Source organism: Mus caroli, unplaced genomic scaffold (assembly GCF_978045245.1).
Source record: "Mus caroli unplaced genomic scaffold, Mus_caroli_1 scaffold_9, whole genome shotgun sequence".
Taxonomy (NCBI): Eukaryota; Metazoa; Chordata; class Mammalia; order Rodentia; family Muridae; genus Mus; species Mus caroli.
The window spans coordinates 10,851,957-10,871,055 of NW_028227264.1; the positions used below are offsets into that span (position 1 = coordinate 10,851,957).

Genomic DNA, 19,099 nt, shown 5'->3' on the forward strand with positions numbered 1-19,099 from the left:
CAAACATCACTTACTCTAGTTCTCACTTATTTTTTTTTAAGACACATTCTTCTCTGAGGAAATGTAACCGCCAGCATGTAGAAAAGGCAGCCACCATCTGCTCAGCCCCTCTTCTTTCTCAGCATTCAAAGGATTATTGTTATTGTTGCTCCTTTTTTTTGTCTTTCTTGAGACAAGCTCATCCTCTGGTGTTGATGTGATAATCTTCCTGCTTCAGCCTCTAAGTGCTTGGATTAAAGGTGTGCACTGTGATGCCTATCCGGACTGATGTTTTTTGACACTGTACACTATCCCTTTGTTCAAATATTACTTCAACTTAGCAAGCTCCTTCCAGACACTGGACATTGCCCCAAGCCACATGGTTCATGTGGGGAATGCCATAGCTTTTGCCCATGAGATCACAGCCTAGTGGTGGTGTAGTGTGGTGTGTAGGTAGATCAAAGCCGTGTTACTGCACATGTTGTGAGAGTACCTGAAATTGGGAACCACAAGTGAGTCATATGTCAGAGAAATGTTCTTGGAGTACGAAATCTACTATGTGCGATTCCAAAATAGACTTAGAGTGGTGGTAAGGCCTAGAAGGAAAAAGTTCAGGCAGAGGGATGGACATAACATGTCTCAAAGGTGAGTTCATGAAATTTCAAGTAGTTGAACAGAGCTGATATGTATAGCTCTGAAGACAAAGCAGAGGGAGCCTCTAAGTTCAGCCAGCACTTTCTGTGTTATGATATCACTGTTTCTCCACCAGTGTATGTGCTCTCTCTCTCTCTCTCTCAACTCGTGTGTTTGATATTTTCAACAGGTGGAGGAAGGAAGCTCACAAGTCCATCCTGGGGCTAGAACGATGGCTCAGCAGGTGAAGTGCCTGCTTTTCAGGCCTGATGATCTCAGTTCAATATCTGGAACACATGGAAAGGTTGACAGAAAGAGCAGATTCCTTAAAGCCATCCTTTCTTCTCCATTTGTATGGCAAGTCCTGGGTGCACTGCTTACCCCTGTATATCACACACAAGTGCATCATGAATATAAAAAAGGCTTTTAAAAAAGCAAGATAAATGATTCCTGAGGGACAACTGCTTAGGTTCTCTTCTGGGACACACACACACACACACACACACACACACACACACTTGCACCCAAATGCACACATTCACAGGAATATACATGTACTCACACATACACATATGTACTCGGAATGTGGTAGGTCTGTATATGAATTGCCACCCAGCTCTGAAAAGTAGGCAATTGCTCATTCAATCTGTAATGCACTAGATGAAAGAAGCTGGTCATTCATTGGAGGGAGCAAACTGTATGTGTTCTACCTGTGTGAAATGTCCAGAACAGTCTAAAACATGTAGAGTCAAAACAGACTGGTTACTGCCAGTGGCTAGAGGGGTACATACTAAGGAGTTAAAGCATAAAAGGAGTCTTCTGGGGATAGTAAAAATATCTGGGGGCTAGAGTAACTATAGGCCTACAGGCTCATGGACTGATTGCACAATGTTAAAGGAGGATTTGTGGCATGCAAACTATTTCTCTGGAAAACAAACGCAGCAAGGATTATAGCTAAAACAAGTTTGATCATATGTTGGTAATTGTTACAAACAGATGATGGAGAGAAAGTAGTCCATTCCTCCCCACAAAGTCTTACACGCCTTCTTTCTCACATGTAGATCATGTCACATCACAAGTAAGGCTTAGCCACACGACTGCAAGTCTCTTACTTGACTGTCATGAAACCTTAGCATTTGTTTATGTTGTCTATTCATTCATCCATCTCTGCATTTATCAAAGTCCCTAAGCTAGAAAAGAGGTTCTCAACTTGTGTGTTGAGCCCATTTGGGGGTCACATATCACATATCTTGCATATCAGATATTTACATTATGATTCATACCAGTAGCAAAATGACAGTTATGAGGTAGCAATGAAATCAGCTTATGGTTGGGGGTCACCACAACATGAGGAACAGCATTAGAGGGTTGCAGCATATGGAAGGTTGAGAACCACTGTGCTAGATGGTCATGCTACAGCAGCAGACAGAGGAGGCATAGTCCTTACAATCAGAACATCACTGTTTGGGAGGATGGGAGACACTTATGGGACAATTCCAATAAGCTACTGGGAATAGGAAGCCCAGACCTAAGACAGAGTTTTCTTGGAGGAAGGGATGCTTAGGGTGATAGTTAAGTAGGTCAGGGAATGGGGCCAGAAGCTGAGTGACAGCTGAAAAGAACAATGTGGAAAGCATGTGATGTCTTAAGAGAAGGAAGACTGTGGACTGTATATTAGATGCTTACCATAGAAAGATGACTATTTGGGAGCAATTGGCTCACAGATGAAGGTGAAGACAATTCGCACTGTCCACTTAAGATGGTTATTCCTGGTTGTCAGTTTGACTATATCTGGAATGGACTACAATCCAGAAATGGAGGGCATACCTGTGATCCAGATTTTGAGGTTGAAAGACACAGGCTTCTGACCTGGATCTTACCATGGGAGGGCATGATCTTTTGATCCAGTCCTTGAGGCATAGTGGCCATGAAATGCTTAGGCCCAGGCAAGGTAGTACTAGCTTTTAATCCCAGGCAACAGAGGCAAGCAGATCTCTGAGTTCAAGGCCAGTTTGGGATAGAGCAAGTTCCAAATCCACGTGTGGTCGTACACACCTTTAATATGGTCCATTCCTTCTGCTGGAGGCCTACATAAGGACAGTGGAAGAAGGAAGACTCACTCTGCCTACTTGCACTTACTTGCCAGCACATCTGTTGAAACCTACTTCTTCAGGATTCCAGCTTACACAGAAGGCCGGGTAAAACACCTAGCCTTGTGGGACTGAGAAACTACTAGATTCTTGGACTTCCCTTTCACAGCTGCCCCTTGTTGGGTTGGTTAGATTGCAGACTGTAAGTCATTACAATAAATTACCTTAATATATAGAGACATTCCATAAGTTCTATGACTCTAGAGAACCCTGACTAATACCACTGTATGGAGGGTGAAGGTCCTGAGAAGCTAGTGGTACAGTTCCATTGAACCCCAAATCTCCAAGAATTGTAGATTCCAATACCACAGGCTCCAGACCCAGAAACTCGGAGGGCTAAATGTAGAAGACAGATGTCTCAACTAGTGCATGAGTTTGATAATTATATTGTCTGTAGATTCGGATGCTAACTTCTTACAAATGCACCCTCACAGACAACTGGAAGACAAATGGATGTTTTTTCATCTATCTGGGTTTCTCTTAGCTCAGATTAACGTCCAGTGTGTCTGAGGGATGGAAAGATATGGAGGTGTGGCTGAAGGACAGAGAGCAGGTGGGTGAGACAGTGTCAAGAGATGAATTGACAATGACAGGCAAGGACCTCTGAAGAGTTCATCCTGTATACTAGCAGTGAACATTCTCCAGAGGCTCCCGGGCTTCGTTTCTAGTCCTCATCTGATTGAATCCAAAATTGGGGGGTGGGGGACACCATATTATGGGCTGGAGTCTAGGGCTGAATAAAAAAGGGAAAGAAAAAAGTTGAATCCTTGGGGTGGCAAAAAACCAAACCAAACCAAACACACCAAAAAGAAAAAAACACAACCCCAAAAATCTCTTAATCTGAAATTGGAAATAATTTTAAGAATAAAGGTAAAATTTGACAAGATGCATTCAATTCAGGCTACTGAAAACTGTGATTTAACTTAGAGAAAGATTTCACCTTAAAACACGTCCTGAAATAACCGTGGGTCTGTGGTGGTTTGAATGGGAATGACCCCAGAGCCTCATATATTTGACGATTGTTTCCCAGGTGGTGAACAGTTTGGGAATGCTGAAGAAGTGTGGCCTTGGGGGAGGTGTGTCATTGATGGGTCGTGATCCCTTTTAGGAAATTGAATGACTCAAAGATATCTTGCACAGCAGATTTTTTTTTTACATCATTATTCATTACAGTAGCAAATTCACAGTTATGAAGTAGCAATGAAATAATTTTATGGCTGGGGGTCACTGCAACATGAGGAACTGTATTAAAGGGTCACAGCCTTTGGAAGGTTGAGAACCATTGCATTAGGTCCTGGGTAACCTATCAGTGGCTGACCTCTCTCCACAAAGAACTGACTCATTCAGCAGCCAGCAACTCCCATTAGCTTCTCAGGTAGGGTGACGTTTCTGGAACCCCATCCCCATTCATTTAGCCCTATAGAATTTTATCTCTTGTTGTTGATCTTGTGCAGGTCTTGTTCTGAGCTGTTCTGTGTTCATGTGTTTGAGTCCCGGGTCATCAAGTCTGACAGCAGGCACCCAAGCCATCTTGTCACCCCAATAATTTTCTAAACGTTTCAGTGGATTCTTTAGGCTAAAAGTTCATATACGTAGTGGGCACTCTGAGGGGCAAAGGGGGACCGAGGGTCCCATGTGTCTGAGAGGGATTTGGCCTGAACTGACAACTCTTTGGCTCACTGACAACTTCTCATGCGCTACTTACTCCTCTAGGGAATAAACAGCCCTAAACAGAGTCTTCGTGACAACTCTTCAATTTCTCAGGAGACTGGCAAGAATTTATGAATGAATTGTCACCTTTTCCCTTCCTAGCAGAGCTTAGAAATCAGCTAATCTGAGCTACAGGATAATACTTCTTATCCAATGTTTTCCCAGCCAGATGTCATGGGGCTAAGTCACTCACTGCTCTTGTAAAAAGGTTTGTGTTTGTACCTGTCAATTTATGCGTTGTTTTAATTTATGTAAGATTTTTGAATGTCATTCTCAGAGTTTGGGAGGGGGTGACTTACACATTTGCTTCTCCTATTGTCCTGTGAAAATTTCATAGCCCAAGGATACGTCATCATGCAAAGAAAAATAGAAGCTATACCAAGATGGAGCTGTCCCTTGAGAATTGCAAACTAGGAAAACCAAATTTTGAGAGTTTTAAGTAAATACAATTTGAATTAAAACAAACAAACAGACAAACTTTTCGGTAAAAGGTTGCTAAAAAGTTAGAGAAGCAGCAGCAGGGAGGAGGGGCTGAGCAGGCTGGGAGTGGCCACAAAAGACTGGCAGCAAGAAAGGGGACAGACACCCGCTTACCCTGCCAGTCAGCTACCAAACACTAGAGAACCCACTCAAGGAAGGATGTTCTAAGAAGAATGAAAAGAAAGAAAAAAGTGATTGGCAGGCTGAGGAGGTGGTTTGGTTGGTAAACTGTCTGCTGAGCCAGCAGGAGAACCTGAATTTGTCCTCCAGCATTTACATAAATCATCTAGGCCAGGGGGAAGTACCTGCAGTCCCGGAGCTAGGGAGGAGGCCTGGAGGCAGCAGGATCCCTGGAGTTTCCTGGCCAGCCAAGAGCTCCCACTTCAGAAAGAGACCCTCTCTCAAAGAGTAAGGTGGGGACTGAAGAAGAAACCCAACCTCAGCTTCTAGCCTCTACTTGAACATGAACCAGTACACATATGCCCAACCATCCCCCAACCCACCACCCATGCAAGCACACATGCATAGCATTAGTGGAGACTGTTGATGTGGAATCTGTACTGCTCTAATTACAGAAGGACCAAAATGTTCTTGGGTCTGTTTGTACCCCACATCTTTGACTGTCCAAAGGTGACCTCCTCTTGTTTGGCCTCTAGACCATCTCCTTGCTCACCCTGGGTCTTCAGAATCTAATTCTTGTTCATCCTTCATGGAGTGCGTTATATGTTACTTCTGCAGGGAAACTTTTCATTTCCCCTCTCTAGGTCAGAGAACCTCTGGACTCTCAGAGCCGTGCCTGTTTCTCCTTATGAATTGTATGATAACCCTCTTTTACTTTTCTGTATCCTTCAAAAGACTGCCATTTTTTGTGGTCACAGCCACAGCTTCTACAGTCTTGTCAACAACCCCTTCCCATCTAGCACACTGTCTGCTACTTGGTGAGTGCTCACTAGACACCTGTTTGAGAAAGTTAATGAGCTTCGTTCGGTATCAACATTTATATGTATATATCTAGATACTTCAGAATATGGGAGAATAAAAAATATGATGATATCCAAGACAGTTAGTTGCTTCTCTCCCTCTGAAAATTATTAGAGAAAAGACTATTTTAGCTGTATGGTTTTCAAGTTTTTAAGGTGATTTGAGAACAAGTTTTTTTTTTTCTTCTATTGGATATTTTCCTTATTTACATTTCAAATGTTATCCCCTTCCCAGGTCTCCCCTCCAGAAACCCTCTACCTCATGCCCTTCCCTTTGCCTCTATGAGGATGCCCCCCCCCATCCACCCACTCCCGCCTTCCTGCCCTGGCATTCCCTTACACTGGGGCATCAAACCCCCTCAGGTCCAAGGGCCTCTCCTTGCACTGATGTCCAACAAGGCCATCCTCTGCCACATATGTGGCTGGAGCCATGGGTCCCTCCATGTGTACTCTTTGGTTGATGGTCCAGTCCCTGGGAGCTCCAGCAGTCTGGCTAGTTGACACTGTTGCTCCCCCCATTGGGCTGCAACCCCCCAACCCCCAGCTCCTTCAGTTCCATCTCCAACTCCTCCATCAAGGACACAGCGCTCTCAGTCCAATGATTGGCTGCGAGTATCCACCTCTGTATTTGTCAGGCTCTGGCAGAGCCTCTCAGAAGTCAGCCATATCAGGCTCCCATCAGCAAGTATTTCCCAGCATCCAGGTTTGGTGACTGTATATGGGATGGATCCCCAGGTAGAGCAGTCTCTGGATGGTCTTTCCTTCAGCCTCTGCTCCACACTTTGTCTCGATATTTCCTCCTGTGTGTAATTTGTTCCCTTTTAAGAAGGAGGGCAGCATTCACACTTTGGTCTTCCTTCTTGAGCTTCATGTGGTCTGTGAATTGTATCTTGGATATTCCCAACTTAAGGGCTAATATCCACTTATCAGTGAGTGCACACCATGTGTGTTCTTTTGACTAGGTTACAGCACTCGGGATGATATCTTCAAGTTCCATCCATTTGCGAGAACAAGTTTTGCTTGTTATTTTCATTCATCTCCACTTTATATTTCATTGACTCTTGATGGTGGATCTTAAATCTGGTACAGCTATCTGTTCTTTTAAATTGGTGACTTTATTTTCAATTAGTTTTCATTTTGGGGCCCCAACACTGCTCAGTGCTATAAGACAAGCACTTTCTCCCTCCAGGTTATTGCTGGTTGAGGAAGCCATTCTGTTACAGTGAGCCTCTGCAGGCCTGGAGCCACTGTACAGGAAGGCGCAGAAACCCTCACTTGCTGCCCACTAGAGGACCTGTTCTGAGACTTCCAGGGCTCTCCTGGTCTCAGAAGCCCAATGCAGCTCAGGGAAGCCGAGAGGCTGTTAATAAGTAAAGTCTTCTACTTGAAATGTTTCCAGGGCTTAAACTGGATCACCTCCCGCCTGGGTTGTCACTCCAGCAGACTGTGGCCTTTGGGGGTTCTTCTTGAAGTTTAGGAGTTTCTGTTGGCCATTTAAGTAAATAAGGCAGGTGGGAAAAGGGACAATAAAGCTGAAATTCAATCTCAGAGAAATGGATAGCGGGGACATTGTCGACACTTTATGTGGTTACTATTGAGCAAAGTATCTGACATCATATATATATCATGTGTGTATTCAGTTTCCAAACTTTACTTTCATGTAACACACACATACATCACAATTTCTCTCACTAAGCTAATGTAAGCCTATTTTCTGTACCATTCTGACTGTTGCCATGTCTAAAGATTATCAACACTTAGAACCTGTAGGCAAGGAGGCTGTCTGTTTTCTTTAAGGTTTCAGGTACAGATTTTTACTCTGGACAGCGAAGGGAGGGGACTTTGAGAACAATCATTGAAACAAAAATCAAGACCCCATGACTCTAGCTAGTTTTAAAGTCCCCTGATGGAAATGCAAAAAAGCTGACAATAATGCCCCACAGAAAAACTGAACCAAATAAGGGGCATGAGAGAAGGAAAGCTCCCTGAAAACAAGATGCAGGGGTTGGAGCCTGACTGACGGATGACAACAGCAGACCTACATTGGGAGAAGTGAGCTCCATGGAATATGGAGCAAGGTAAAGCTTCAGAGATGAGGGGCACTTACTGTGATTGACAGAGTGGCTGCAGGTGGATAGTACTGTGGCTGGAGAACTAAGAAAAGAGGAGGGGGGAGGAGGAGTGGGAGGAGGAGGAGGAAGAAGAGGAGGAAGAGGAGGAGGAGGCAGGAGCGACAGCAGGGCCAGGTAATGAAGACTAGCCTAAAGGGTGTAAGGAATTTTGGACTCGATCCATAGAGGCAAAGAGATGTCTACACACTCAGATCATTTTTAAAAAAAAAACCGTCTGTGGACAGACAGGGGGATGGCAGGGGGTGGTAGCTTCATGCTATTGCTCAGGCGACACTTCTGGAGCTCGGATCATAGTATGAACCACGGAGGCAGAGTGAAGTGTGAAACTTCTGAAGATGCCTCGGAAGCACAAGTCTGAGCAGCCGGTGGCCTGTTGTTGACACCGGAAAGATGACTTCAGGATGTCTGGTGTGTTTCTGGTATGAGTAATGGATGGCTGATGATGTTGGGGCTGGGGGAGGGGGTGCAAGTTGGTGCATGGGATAGGGAATTTAGGTATGGCCAGAGGCGGTTTTGTAATTGCTAAATGAGTAGATATAACATATGCTTAGGAGAGTTTCTGAACTGATGATCACAGAAGAGACGGGATGACTCAGGGAGAGTGAAGGAGCTGGCACTGGGCACTGAAGAACTCCAATATGGGGTTTCGTGTAGATGGGAAAAGACCACAAAGAAACTAAGAGAGATTGCCATAAGCCTCGGACGTGGGAGGTATGCGCGGGAAAGACTGACAGAGTCCTGAAGTTACAGGAAGACGGTGTTTTGAAAAGTAGGGATAATGCAACAATAGAGATCTACAAAGCATGTGTAACTTCAATGAAACAAAAGTCACTGGTGACATCTTGTGACATCCGTAGAGGTTTTGCTAATGAACAGTTAAGCCACACTGAGGTGGGCTAATAATAGTAACAATATGTAGTCTGGGCATATGCAAAGCTGAACATTAATATCATCATAGTGATCCAGCAATCTTTTGAGGGTGATGGGTACTATAAATCATCTAGTCTACAGAGAAGAATGAAACAGAGAGAGGTTCCATGACTATCCCAAGTCATACATTAGGAACATGACTCAGGCTCAACCAGTCAGAGTCAGGAGTTCATTCTCCAAACACTACAGTGTCCTGACTGTTTTTTTTTTTCCTTTTTAAGATTTATTTATTTTATGTATAAGTTCACTTTTGCTCTCTTCAGACACACCAGAAGAGGTCATCAGATCCCATTTATGGATGGCTGTGAGCCACCATGTGGTTGCTGGGAATTGAACTCAGGACCTCTGGAACAATAGTTCGTGCTCTTAACCGCTGAGCCATCTTTCCAGGCCCTGTGTCCTGCCTGACTCTTAAACATGAATGTGAGAATGGATACGATATGGTGTAGGGAAGTCGTGAGAGCAGCTCAGCTGTGACACACTGGGCAGCAGGTAGGTGCCCAGTGACTATTCCTACAAGAGCAGTGAATGTAAGGCAGAGTCAAGAAATGGGTTCAGATATTGACTGGAAGCGTCTAGGAGGGAGACTAAAGTCATCAAGGAATGAGGTGATCATCAGTGGAAGGTGTGCTGAGCACAGGTTTGGAGACTCCCTGCCCGGGGAGGAGAAAATGGGCACTAGAAAAAATGTTTGCAGAAGAGGCCAGTTAGATCCCTTCCTTGTCCTGAAATAAAAGGTGAAAGGCATAAGGGGAATGAGGGAGAGGGGTAGACAGAGACAGCAGCATCCACTCAGTGATTCCGAAAGCCAAGGGGAGAGCAACCTTACTGACAGGATGGTTGGAGGGAGCTGAGAGGCTAAGGGAAGGCTCACAGGGAAAGTTATCTGTGAGCAGGCAAGGTCAACAGCGCCTCTAATTCTTAGCTCTCCAGGGACACGAGAGCAACTGAGAGCCAGCCCTTTTGGGTGGGAGGGGATGGAACTCAACAACAAGTACTGGGAATTGGCATGGACAGTATACTCAGGCCTTCTCAGTTCACGTGCAGAGCTAAGGAACTCATGTAACCCGCGCACTGGTGAACACTGTGAGGGACCCGGGGCAAATCACCGTCAGGTGTGAAATTCTCAGTTGTCCACACAGGCTTCTTGTTAGAATCCAAGAAAACAATGCTTTTTTGGCAAAGCACTTGTGGAAAAAAAATGAGCAGATTGGGATAATGGGAAAGCAATGACATTCTCGGCTCCCAAGGGAGAGCTGAGCTCTGGAAATAACTTAATACGTGAACCATAGGAACGTTTCAGGAAAAAAAAATGCTTTCAACATTCTCAATAGACTTCAGAGAGACAATCACCATGAAAGAGGAGCAAGACCCATGAGAACAGGACATAGAATGAAAATAAAAATGCGTTTGGGAAAGAGAAAGAGGCTCTGCAGACATGCAGGATTCTTTTTTTCCTGCTTAGAGAGATGAAAGACTTTCATGAGGGACTCTTCTTATGAGTTCATTAGTCTTCACAACTCTGAGAGGCAGATGTTCGTTCCCATTTTCGAGGAGGCAAAAACCAAGGTTCCCGTGACCTCTGACTATGGCAGTACATACTCGGTTGCTTGCTCTTGGAAAATTCTTGTCTCAAAGTTTCACTTGTCATTGGGCCATGGAGACACCTCAGTGCCAGACTTTCCTCTGGTAAAGCAGTTTCCTCCGCAGCTTAGCTATTTCAGGACATAAACGGAAGGACAGTGGCCTGTCCCACGGCTGCCCCTCCCTTACTGGCTGTATCCCTCCCGGCTCAGCTGTGAGGCATACAGAAGGTCCTGAGACCACATTACAGCCTCAGCTCCAACAGTTACCAAGGATTCTCCAGTGCTTGCCTTTACTGAGTATGTAGAGGTACCTCCTTCTCAGGAGGTTCCACAGAACTCATACTCAAGGAGCAAGGGCACTGCCCCTTACTGGTCTAGGCTGGGAGAGCTGGGGAGAGGGCCGTGGAGGAGAGTGGGCTGCTTTGACAGTGGGAAGGGAAGCCGAGCCCTTAGCTACCTCTTCACTAGCCAAGGTATCGCACTTTCGGCTTGGACCCTGGACTCCACTACCGGAAAATCCGAAAAACAAAACAAAACAGTCCCCCCAAACCCAAAAATACTATAAAAGACATAAAAGTCAACAGGAGAGGCCATTATGGGGGAAATAAAAGGTTCAGGTCGAGCAGGAGGAAATGAAACCTTCTAATGATGACACTAAAGGTTGACTCAGCTGGTGAGGAGGCATTCTATTGAATGGGACTTTAATATGATCTAAATTTCCACCTTCATTCTAATTTTTTCTCATGTCTAGGAAGATTATTTTTTACAGTACATCTTTTTGTTAAAAATCTTCAGTGTGTCTGAAGATAATGCATGTAAGGAGAAGGCTCCTGCTTTCATTTCAGCGGGAGCTTGAGAAGACACGGAAAGGTGCCAACAAGAAAACAAGAAGGATCCCAGGAATCGGTGGCTGACTTTGGTGGGACATAGACTTCAGATCTGAAACCGTTTGGGACTGGATCATAAGAGGGAAATCACACTGACGTCTCAGTTAACTTTTTTTCTTTTCTTTTTTTAATGTTGCGAAGTTGTTTAATGAACACATTTGGGATAATGAGATTGGGAATATGGAATCTGTCTTAAAGCATCAGGGCTGTGAGACAATAAAAAGCAGATTTTCCTGTCCCTCAGAGTTGTTTTTGATTTCTAAAGTGCAGACTGTGTGAACGAGGGAAGTGAGTCACACAGTGAGGGAAAGAACTTAGCACCCTAACTGGAATCCTCAAATCCTGAAGAAGAAAACATCAGCGCTTTCATTGCTGTGCGCAGAGGAGCTTCTGAGAACTGACGGCAGCAAATGAGTTTCTACTGGGATGGAGGCCTTGGTCTGTGGTCTCTGCAGGAAAGCACGGGGTCCTCCCAGCCCCTGCGGACTCATTCCGTCCTTTTCCATAATTTCAACCCAAGAAAGCTGGGGCTCAAAAAGGTGAAGTGGGAGAAGCTGGGGCCCCAACCCAGGAAAGGGTCTTAATCCCCAGACCTGACCACACTTGATGTTTTCTTCAAAATACATAGAAAAACAAAACTTTCCGTAATAAATTCAGCCACAGGACTATTGACACAGGAGGCAGCAGGGGCATAGTTAACTGTGGACTCTGAGCCCATGTACATGAGCTTGCACTATCATTTTGGTAATAGGCTATTAGTGTGTCTCAGGCAAGCTATCCATCCTCTGTGAGCTTTTATTCCTTCTCTGTAAAATGGGTAAGAAATGCTTGCCTTACTGCAGAGTGATCTGAAGGCAATAAAAGAGCATTTGAAAAGCGTGTAACAACATAGCATCTGTCTCCAAGGAGCAGTACCATGATCCATGATACTCATCATTCTGCTGTAGACCAAGGGCTCCCAGTGCACGCTCAGCGTTTTAGAAAAGGGTACAGAGAAATGTGTAGGGGGTGATGGTGGAGGGGGGTGTATGGGAAGGGAGTTAAGAGCGTCTCAGAAGTGGACAGAAGAATACTTGTGTCTCAAGTATTGAAGCAACTAAGAGGGAACCATGGCAGGCATACGTGCATCTGAGGAGTCTAGTGACCAAGGGAAGACCCCGATGGAGCTGGGGGGAACAAGCTCAGAGATGACAGTGAACGAAGGTCCTCCATGACCCTATCCAAATCTAGGAGGAGAATAGAACAAGAGAGGAAGGAGACTTAGGAGCCTGGAGAGCCAGAGTCCAACAAGAGTAGCCAGACAGCCTGGCCAGCAGCCCTGAGGTACAGTCAACTTGCCATGCTCAGCACTGGAAAGAAGACCCATTTATTGTATAATTATCACACGATAAGAGGGATAGTTTTCCCCATCTTGGCATGGAGTTCTGGAATGATTGAGTACAACACCGGTATGCTGTCAGAAGACTTCGTTTCCTGATTCTCTCACTGTTGGGTCACTGGTATGTCAGGCCACGAGACAGTCTGGAAGGGAGCAAAAGCCAGTCCCTTTTGACAATAATTAAACCCTCGGATTTGTATAATGTGACTTGACTCGAGGGGCATTGTTTAGCTTTTGGCAGAGCTCTGAATGCCTAGGGCAGAACACCAAAGGAAAAAACTTCTACGTTGAAAGCTCTCTCAGAACAAATCTGAGGGAATTTGCTGGTTAATGCAAGTGCATGTCTAAACAAGTACTGGTTTGCCGAGGGAGTCCATGGGGCTGGCAAGCTTCACTTAGCACAGAGAGCGTGAGTAATGCTTCATTTTAACGAGGGATCTTGGGGGTCTATAATGAGGACTATGTGGTATTTCCCATGCGTCTCTTTGGAACGTGGGCTGATTGTATACACAGCAGAAGATAAGTCACCAGAAAGAACATGGTTCCCGAAACCTCCAGGCTCTGGAAGATCATTTAATAGCACGTGAATAAATTCTCAAAAATACACTACAGCTCACAGAGAGAATTTCCTGTCCCTTGCATAAGCCAATCCACTGCAGTGATGAACTTGCCGGGGGAAGAAAGCTGACTTTTAAGGCCGGAGGCAGTTTCAGAGAGCACCCCTGAATGAATGTGCATCTTCTGCAGTTGATTTTTCTGAAGTGAAGTCTTTAAATATCAAGTTCTTATTTACCAGGCACACAAATCCATTTCTAAGATATAACAATATTTATTTACATTTCACTAGCAAGACAAATCTCTTGGACTTTTTCTATCAGAGAAAGTCAATATTTAAGATTCTGGGCAGGAAATTAAAAAAAAAAAGCCTAGAAAGTGATTAGGAAATCAACCTTCCCAAGTCCTCATCAATAGTATTTCACTAGTTGGTGGAATGGCCAGAGCCAGAGGCAGGAATGTCACTCCCCACTTATTCAGGTCTATACTCTGAATACCACTTCCTGTTACTCAGTGTTCTTTCATCTAAGGTCTTGAATATGATATTATTGTTTATGCAAAGTGTGTGAAGTCCTATGCAGACCCCTCTCTTTTCGAAGAGTAGGCTTGCTGGATTAGAATACTCCGTGGAGACTGGATCTCCCAAATTGCTCAGGGGGGCGGGGTGTGCAGGATCATGAATAGTCATGAGGTATTTGCAAGACTGCTATCCAGGGTGCTAGGGCTAAAGGAAGGGCTGGTGGCCCAGAACTAAAAACAAGAGCGTGCCAAAAGGAAGAAAAACTCCCTGGAGAATCCCCTCCCTGTGTTAATATATCAAAGTGGACTTGGAATTATGAAGAGAAATTTAACATTCTCTGTGCTAAGATAATTATATAAGAGTGTTGAAACATGATAAAGTCTGAAATTAACACGAAATACACTTACTAAGCAAAATTCTTATCAGATGAATTTGGCACTATATCCTTGGGCCTGCAATGCGCTCATGAGGCCACATGGAGATTTGTTGTGGTTTATCTACCCAGATATCCAAAACACATCAGTTGAGTGCATTCTACTTGTGACATATCATTTTGAGATAGGTTTTAATTAGATCCTCAAACGTGTACATTTTCACCAACAGAAGTTGGCTCATCTGCCTTCATTTGTATGTGTTGCAAACCCCACTCCCCCAACAAAAGCAACAACATAAACTCAAACCCCAGCAAAAGAAAAAGCCTTTAAGCTATAAAACTAGTGTCCAAGACAAACATTTAGTTTGAAAACAAGTTGAAAAACGTAGCCTTGGAAGGCGCACTGCTTACATGGGATTGTTCAACAAATTCCTGCTGTGTGAGGTTTGGCATATATTTCTAAAAATATAAGCATCTGGGGAAACAAGACAAAGCCCAGGTCTTGGACCAAATGAGGCACGCAGTGGGAATCTGTTAGTGATTATATCCAGAATGCATTAGTTGCCCAAATTTAGCGGTGCAGAATCTAATACAGTACGAATGCCCAGCAGGCTCGGTCCTTACCATAATATATAGCCCACGGAGAAGGTGCATATGGCGGCGAGTCCGCTGCTCCTGCTGGGATACTGATGGTGGGACGTTCTCATCTCGATCAATATAAAGGGCAAAACCGTTGTGTGCTGGAAAAGAACAGGGAAGACTAGATTCTTATCATTGCACCTTTACAGTCATTTCTCTCCATCAGGAGAACAAACGGTATACTTTCCCAGAACAGACCCACAACAGACACCCGTGCAGGGCTCTCCCGTGAGAGATGTCTACAAAAACAGGTACTGCAGCATCTGTTCCATTAGTACTTTTTTTCCCTGTACCTGAAGCATTGAAATTTTATTTTATTTGGTATTTATAATGGGGAATTTTTATAATATAAAAGTATGAAGGGGACCAAAGAAAAGACAGAGACAAGAGACAGCTGAGTGCATTGTCATGCGCAGTGCCGGCTCCTTTGTAAACAGTCCCGGATCTCCTTCCTGCCTAGGGAATGGTCCTGCTCACAATTGAGATGGGTCGCCTCCCATCAATTACTGTAATTAAGATAACCCCTGCAGGCATCCCCAGGACATCCTAGATCCTGCCAAGGTGACAGTGAACACTAGCAATCACCGTTGTGTATGATACTTTTTACATTCTATCACATTGTTTACACATGGTTAAGATCATACGGTGAAAGGAGTTTTGTTTTAGCCTCACAGTACTGTAGTTGAAGAACATTTTAAAATTTAAATATTATATTTAAAATTCACATTTTAAATATTTTAAAGATCTTAAAGATTTAATATTAATTTGTATTTAATATTAAATATTTAATATAAATTTAATATAAAAATATAAAATAAATTTAATATTAATATTTAATATTAAATATGTTTAAAGTATTTAAAATTTGTGTATGTGTATCTATTATGGAAATTTCATTTCTTTTTTCCCTTTTATTGAAAATAGCTTTTTTTTCTCATATAATATTTCCTGCTTACAGTTTTCCCTCCCTCCACATCTCCCAGTGCTTCCAAATCTCCCCTCCCATCTGGATCCACCCCCTTTCTGTCTCTTGTTAGAAAACAAACAGGCATCTAAGGGACGATAATAAAATAGAACAAGATGAGACAGAACCAAACATCTGGAAGAGGAAAAAGCCAACAAGCAGAAAGTAAAGAGTCCAAGAAGAGGCACCAGAACCAGATACCACTGCAGAGACGGGCACACTCGGGCACACTGAGTACACCCGGGCACACTCGGACACACTATCAGGAATGGCATTTAAACTCAAAACTGGAAGCCATGAGATAGAAGCAAAACCTGTAAGACAATTAACTAATTAAAAGTAACAAAAGCCCCAACACCACTTGTATATATTTTTACATAAGCACAATACGTTTCCCTACGGCCTTTTCAAACATCCTGTTTTTTACCTTTCTTCCCCGCTTACCTCTCCTCCTGTATGTCCCATCAAGTCCCCTGACTTTGCCACCTTTCTGCATGCAGAACACGTATGTTCTACTATTTCCTTCCCGGTGCTCTTTCCCCAACCCCCTCTGCTCACATTCCCTTTATACCTTCTTGGCTTCTGTGGTCACCCCAAGTTTTATAGTCAAATCTACAGATCTGGGGGTAGGATCTACAAACAGAGAGCACACAGGATTTGTCCTCTTGCCTCTGGGCAGCTCCTCTCAGGGCAGTATTCACAGTTCTATCCATTTATCTGCAATCTTGATGACTTTATTTTTCTTTACATCTGAAAAAAATCCTATTGTGTATTTGTACCATTTTTCTCTATCCATCCATCAGTCGACAGAGACCTAGGCAGCTTCTATTTCCTGACTATTGCAAACAAAGCAGTAGTAACGATGGTCAATAACTATCTCTGTAGTAGATGCTGAGTTCTTCAGGTACAAGCAGAGGTGTGGTACGATGCAGTCACATGATACCTGTGTTTTTAGGTTTTTGAGTATTCCCCTCATATATTCTCATGGTGGCTACATCAGTTTGCACTGCCACCAACAGTGAACGAGAGTTCCTTTCCTCCCACATTCTTCCCCCATTTACTGCCAGTTGTTTTCTTGATCTTAGCCATTGTGACTGGGGCAGATGAAATCGCAAAGTAGTTTTAATTCACATTGTCTTGATTGCTAAGAATGTTAAACACTTTCAGAGATATTTTTAATCATTCAAAATAAATGCAATGTGTTTCCCGATAAAGGTCCTAGAGAGATTAGGTCTGGAGAAAACATACTTCAACATAAAGGATATATGTGACAAACGCCCCCACATAAATCCTAAATGGAGAAAACCTTGAAGCAATTTGAAGCGGAAACTTAAAGGTTCTTTGGAAAAGTCAGTTGGATGGTGTTTTGCTGAGGCAAACACGTGAAGGAAAGTTTCGATGAAGCAGACACAGGAGAGAGGATGCCCTGCTAAAGCAAGCACGTGAAAGGACACGTGATGTTTGGAGGGTATAAACAGGGCTTGATGGCCAGTGCAGGAGGCTGAGCTTGGCTGCTGGTACAGCTAGCTGTGTAATGCTTGTGGATCTCTTGTCTTCATCTTTGCTGATCCTTGATTCTTTGAAGTACGCACAGCCAAGAACGTCTCCTGGCATTCATCAGGATCCCTTCTGCTGATCTGTGCTGAGGCTGAGGCCAGGCTGTCTCTGTTAGGTCATACCACCTCTTGCTGAGTTGAGTTTGTTATTCTGATTCTACTGAACTAGACTAACGGTGTATCTGTGAAGTGTTTGTAAGTGGATCAAGCTGCTGCTGCTAACCTGTAGGGTTGTGAGTCCTGCATCTGCTCCAGGGAGGCGGGGTCTATCCTGGAGTTGGGAGTGGGGGCAAGTGGGGGAGGGTGCTGGGGGGAGGGGAACTCCAGCTGGTCCTACGGGGTAGTCCTTGGCTTGATCATGGCAGTGGGCTTGATATTTACAGTGGGAGCACAGAGGCCTTCTATGGGGCATTAGGCAGAGGCTCTGTAGGCAAAGGCCTTCTCCATGGCTCCCTATGGCAGATTCTGATGAAAAGAGGCAGTCCATGATTTTAAGACATTTATTATCATGGCAGAAAGTGGATGTGCAAAACCATATCCCACTTCTCAGGGTGGGCCTGAAGTTAAATACCTATTGCAGGGAGGAGTATCTGGGAAGGAAAGCTTATTGGCTAAGCCCTCCAGGCCTTTAGTACCTCATTAAAATGGAGATCTGTCTTGAGCCTATGTGACCACAAGTAATGGTCCTCTACCTGTGGAGGGCCTTGGGGTGTTGCTTGGGGGAGGGGGACGATTTCCAGACAACACATATGGGAGTTGCTTCAAAGAACTCTTCTAAACTGGACCACTTCCCCCATATCCTTTCTTTCTCACTACCTCTGGTGGGTGGTGGACTAACAGGGAGGTTAAAGCATTTAAGAACCATCATTAAAAATAAAGTTTGAAAAAAAATTAAAATTACAGCGATCTCATTAAAATCAGGAACCAGACATGGCTGTCCACCCTTCCTGCTCCTTTAAACCCTGCTTGAAGCCCCAGCTAGAGCAGTTAGGGAAGAGAAGGAAAATTAAAGGGAGCCAAATATGAAAAGGAGTCAAATGACTCCTTCTTGCAGAGGCCTTCCTAAAAATTCTACAAGAAAACTTTTAAAAACAACTATCACTTTCCTCACAGTGGCAAGATACAAAATCAACTTAGAAAACCCAGCAGCCTTTCTATATACTGATAGTAAATACACTGAGGAAGAGACCATGGAAACACCATTCCCCACAGCCCCAGCAATATCTAGGAATAAACTGAACAAGAGTGGTGAAATTCCTCTCAAGAAAAACCTTAAATTGAGGCTGGAGGGATGGCTCAGTGGTTAAGAGCATTGTCTGTCCTTTCAGAGGTCCTGAGTTCAATTTCCAGCAGTCATGTGGTGGCTCACAACCATCTATAATGTGATCTGATGATCTCTCTGGCATGCAGGTATACATGCAGATAGAGCACTCAAATACATAAAGTAAATAAGTAAATAAATAAATGAATCTCACAACTTTAAATCTCTGAACAAAGAAACCGAGGAAGAGATTTGAGAAATTTTTAATATGCCATTTTAGAAATTCTTTCTTAGAACACTAGTCTAGACTTATACTGCCTAAGATTTTGCTATGTGGATGTTCTCAAATTTATATAATCAATGCTCATTCTTGGGCAGTAAGTGGC

At 43.9% G+C, this 19,099-nt stretch overlaps 1 protein-coding gene across 5 annotated transcripts in view; it reads right to left on the reverse strand.

Annotated features, from left to right (window-relative positions):
- Positions 1 to 19,099, reverse strand: part of Aig1 (androgen induced 1) — a 237,813-nt gene that overhangs the window by 40,224 nt on the left and 178,490 nt on the right. For all 5 annotated transcript variants that reach the window (XM_085842655.1, XM_029482396.2, XM_021174292.2 and 2 more), the window contains one exon: positions 14,918 to 15,033. In XM_085842655.1, coding sequence (XP_085698781.1) covers positions 14,918 to 15,033 — 116 coding nt within the window. The remainder of the gene's footprint in view (positions 1 to 14,917; positions 15,034 to 19,099) is intronic.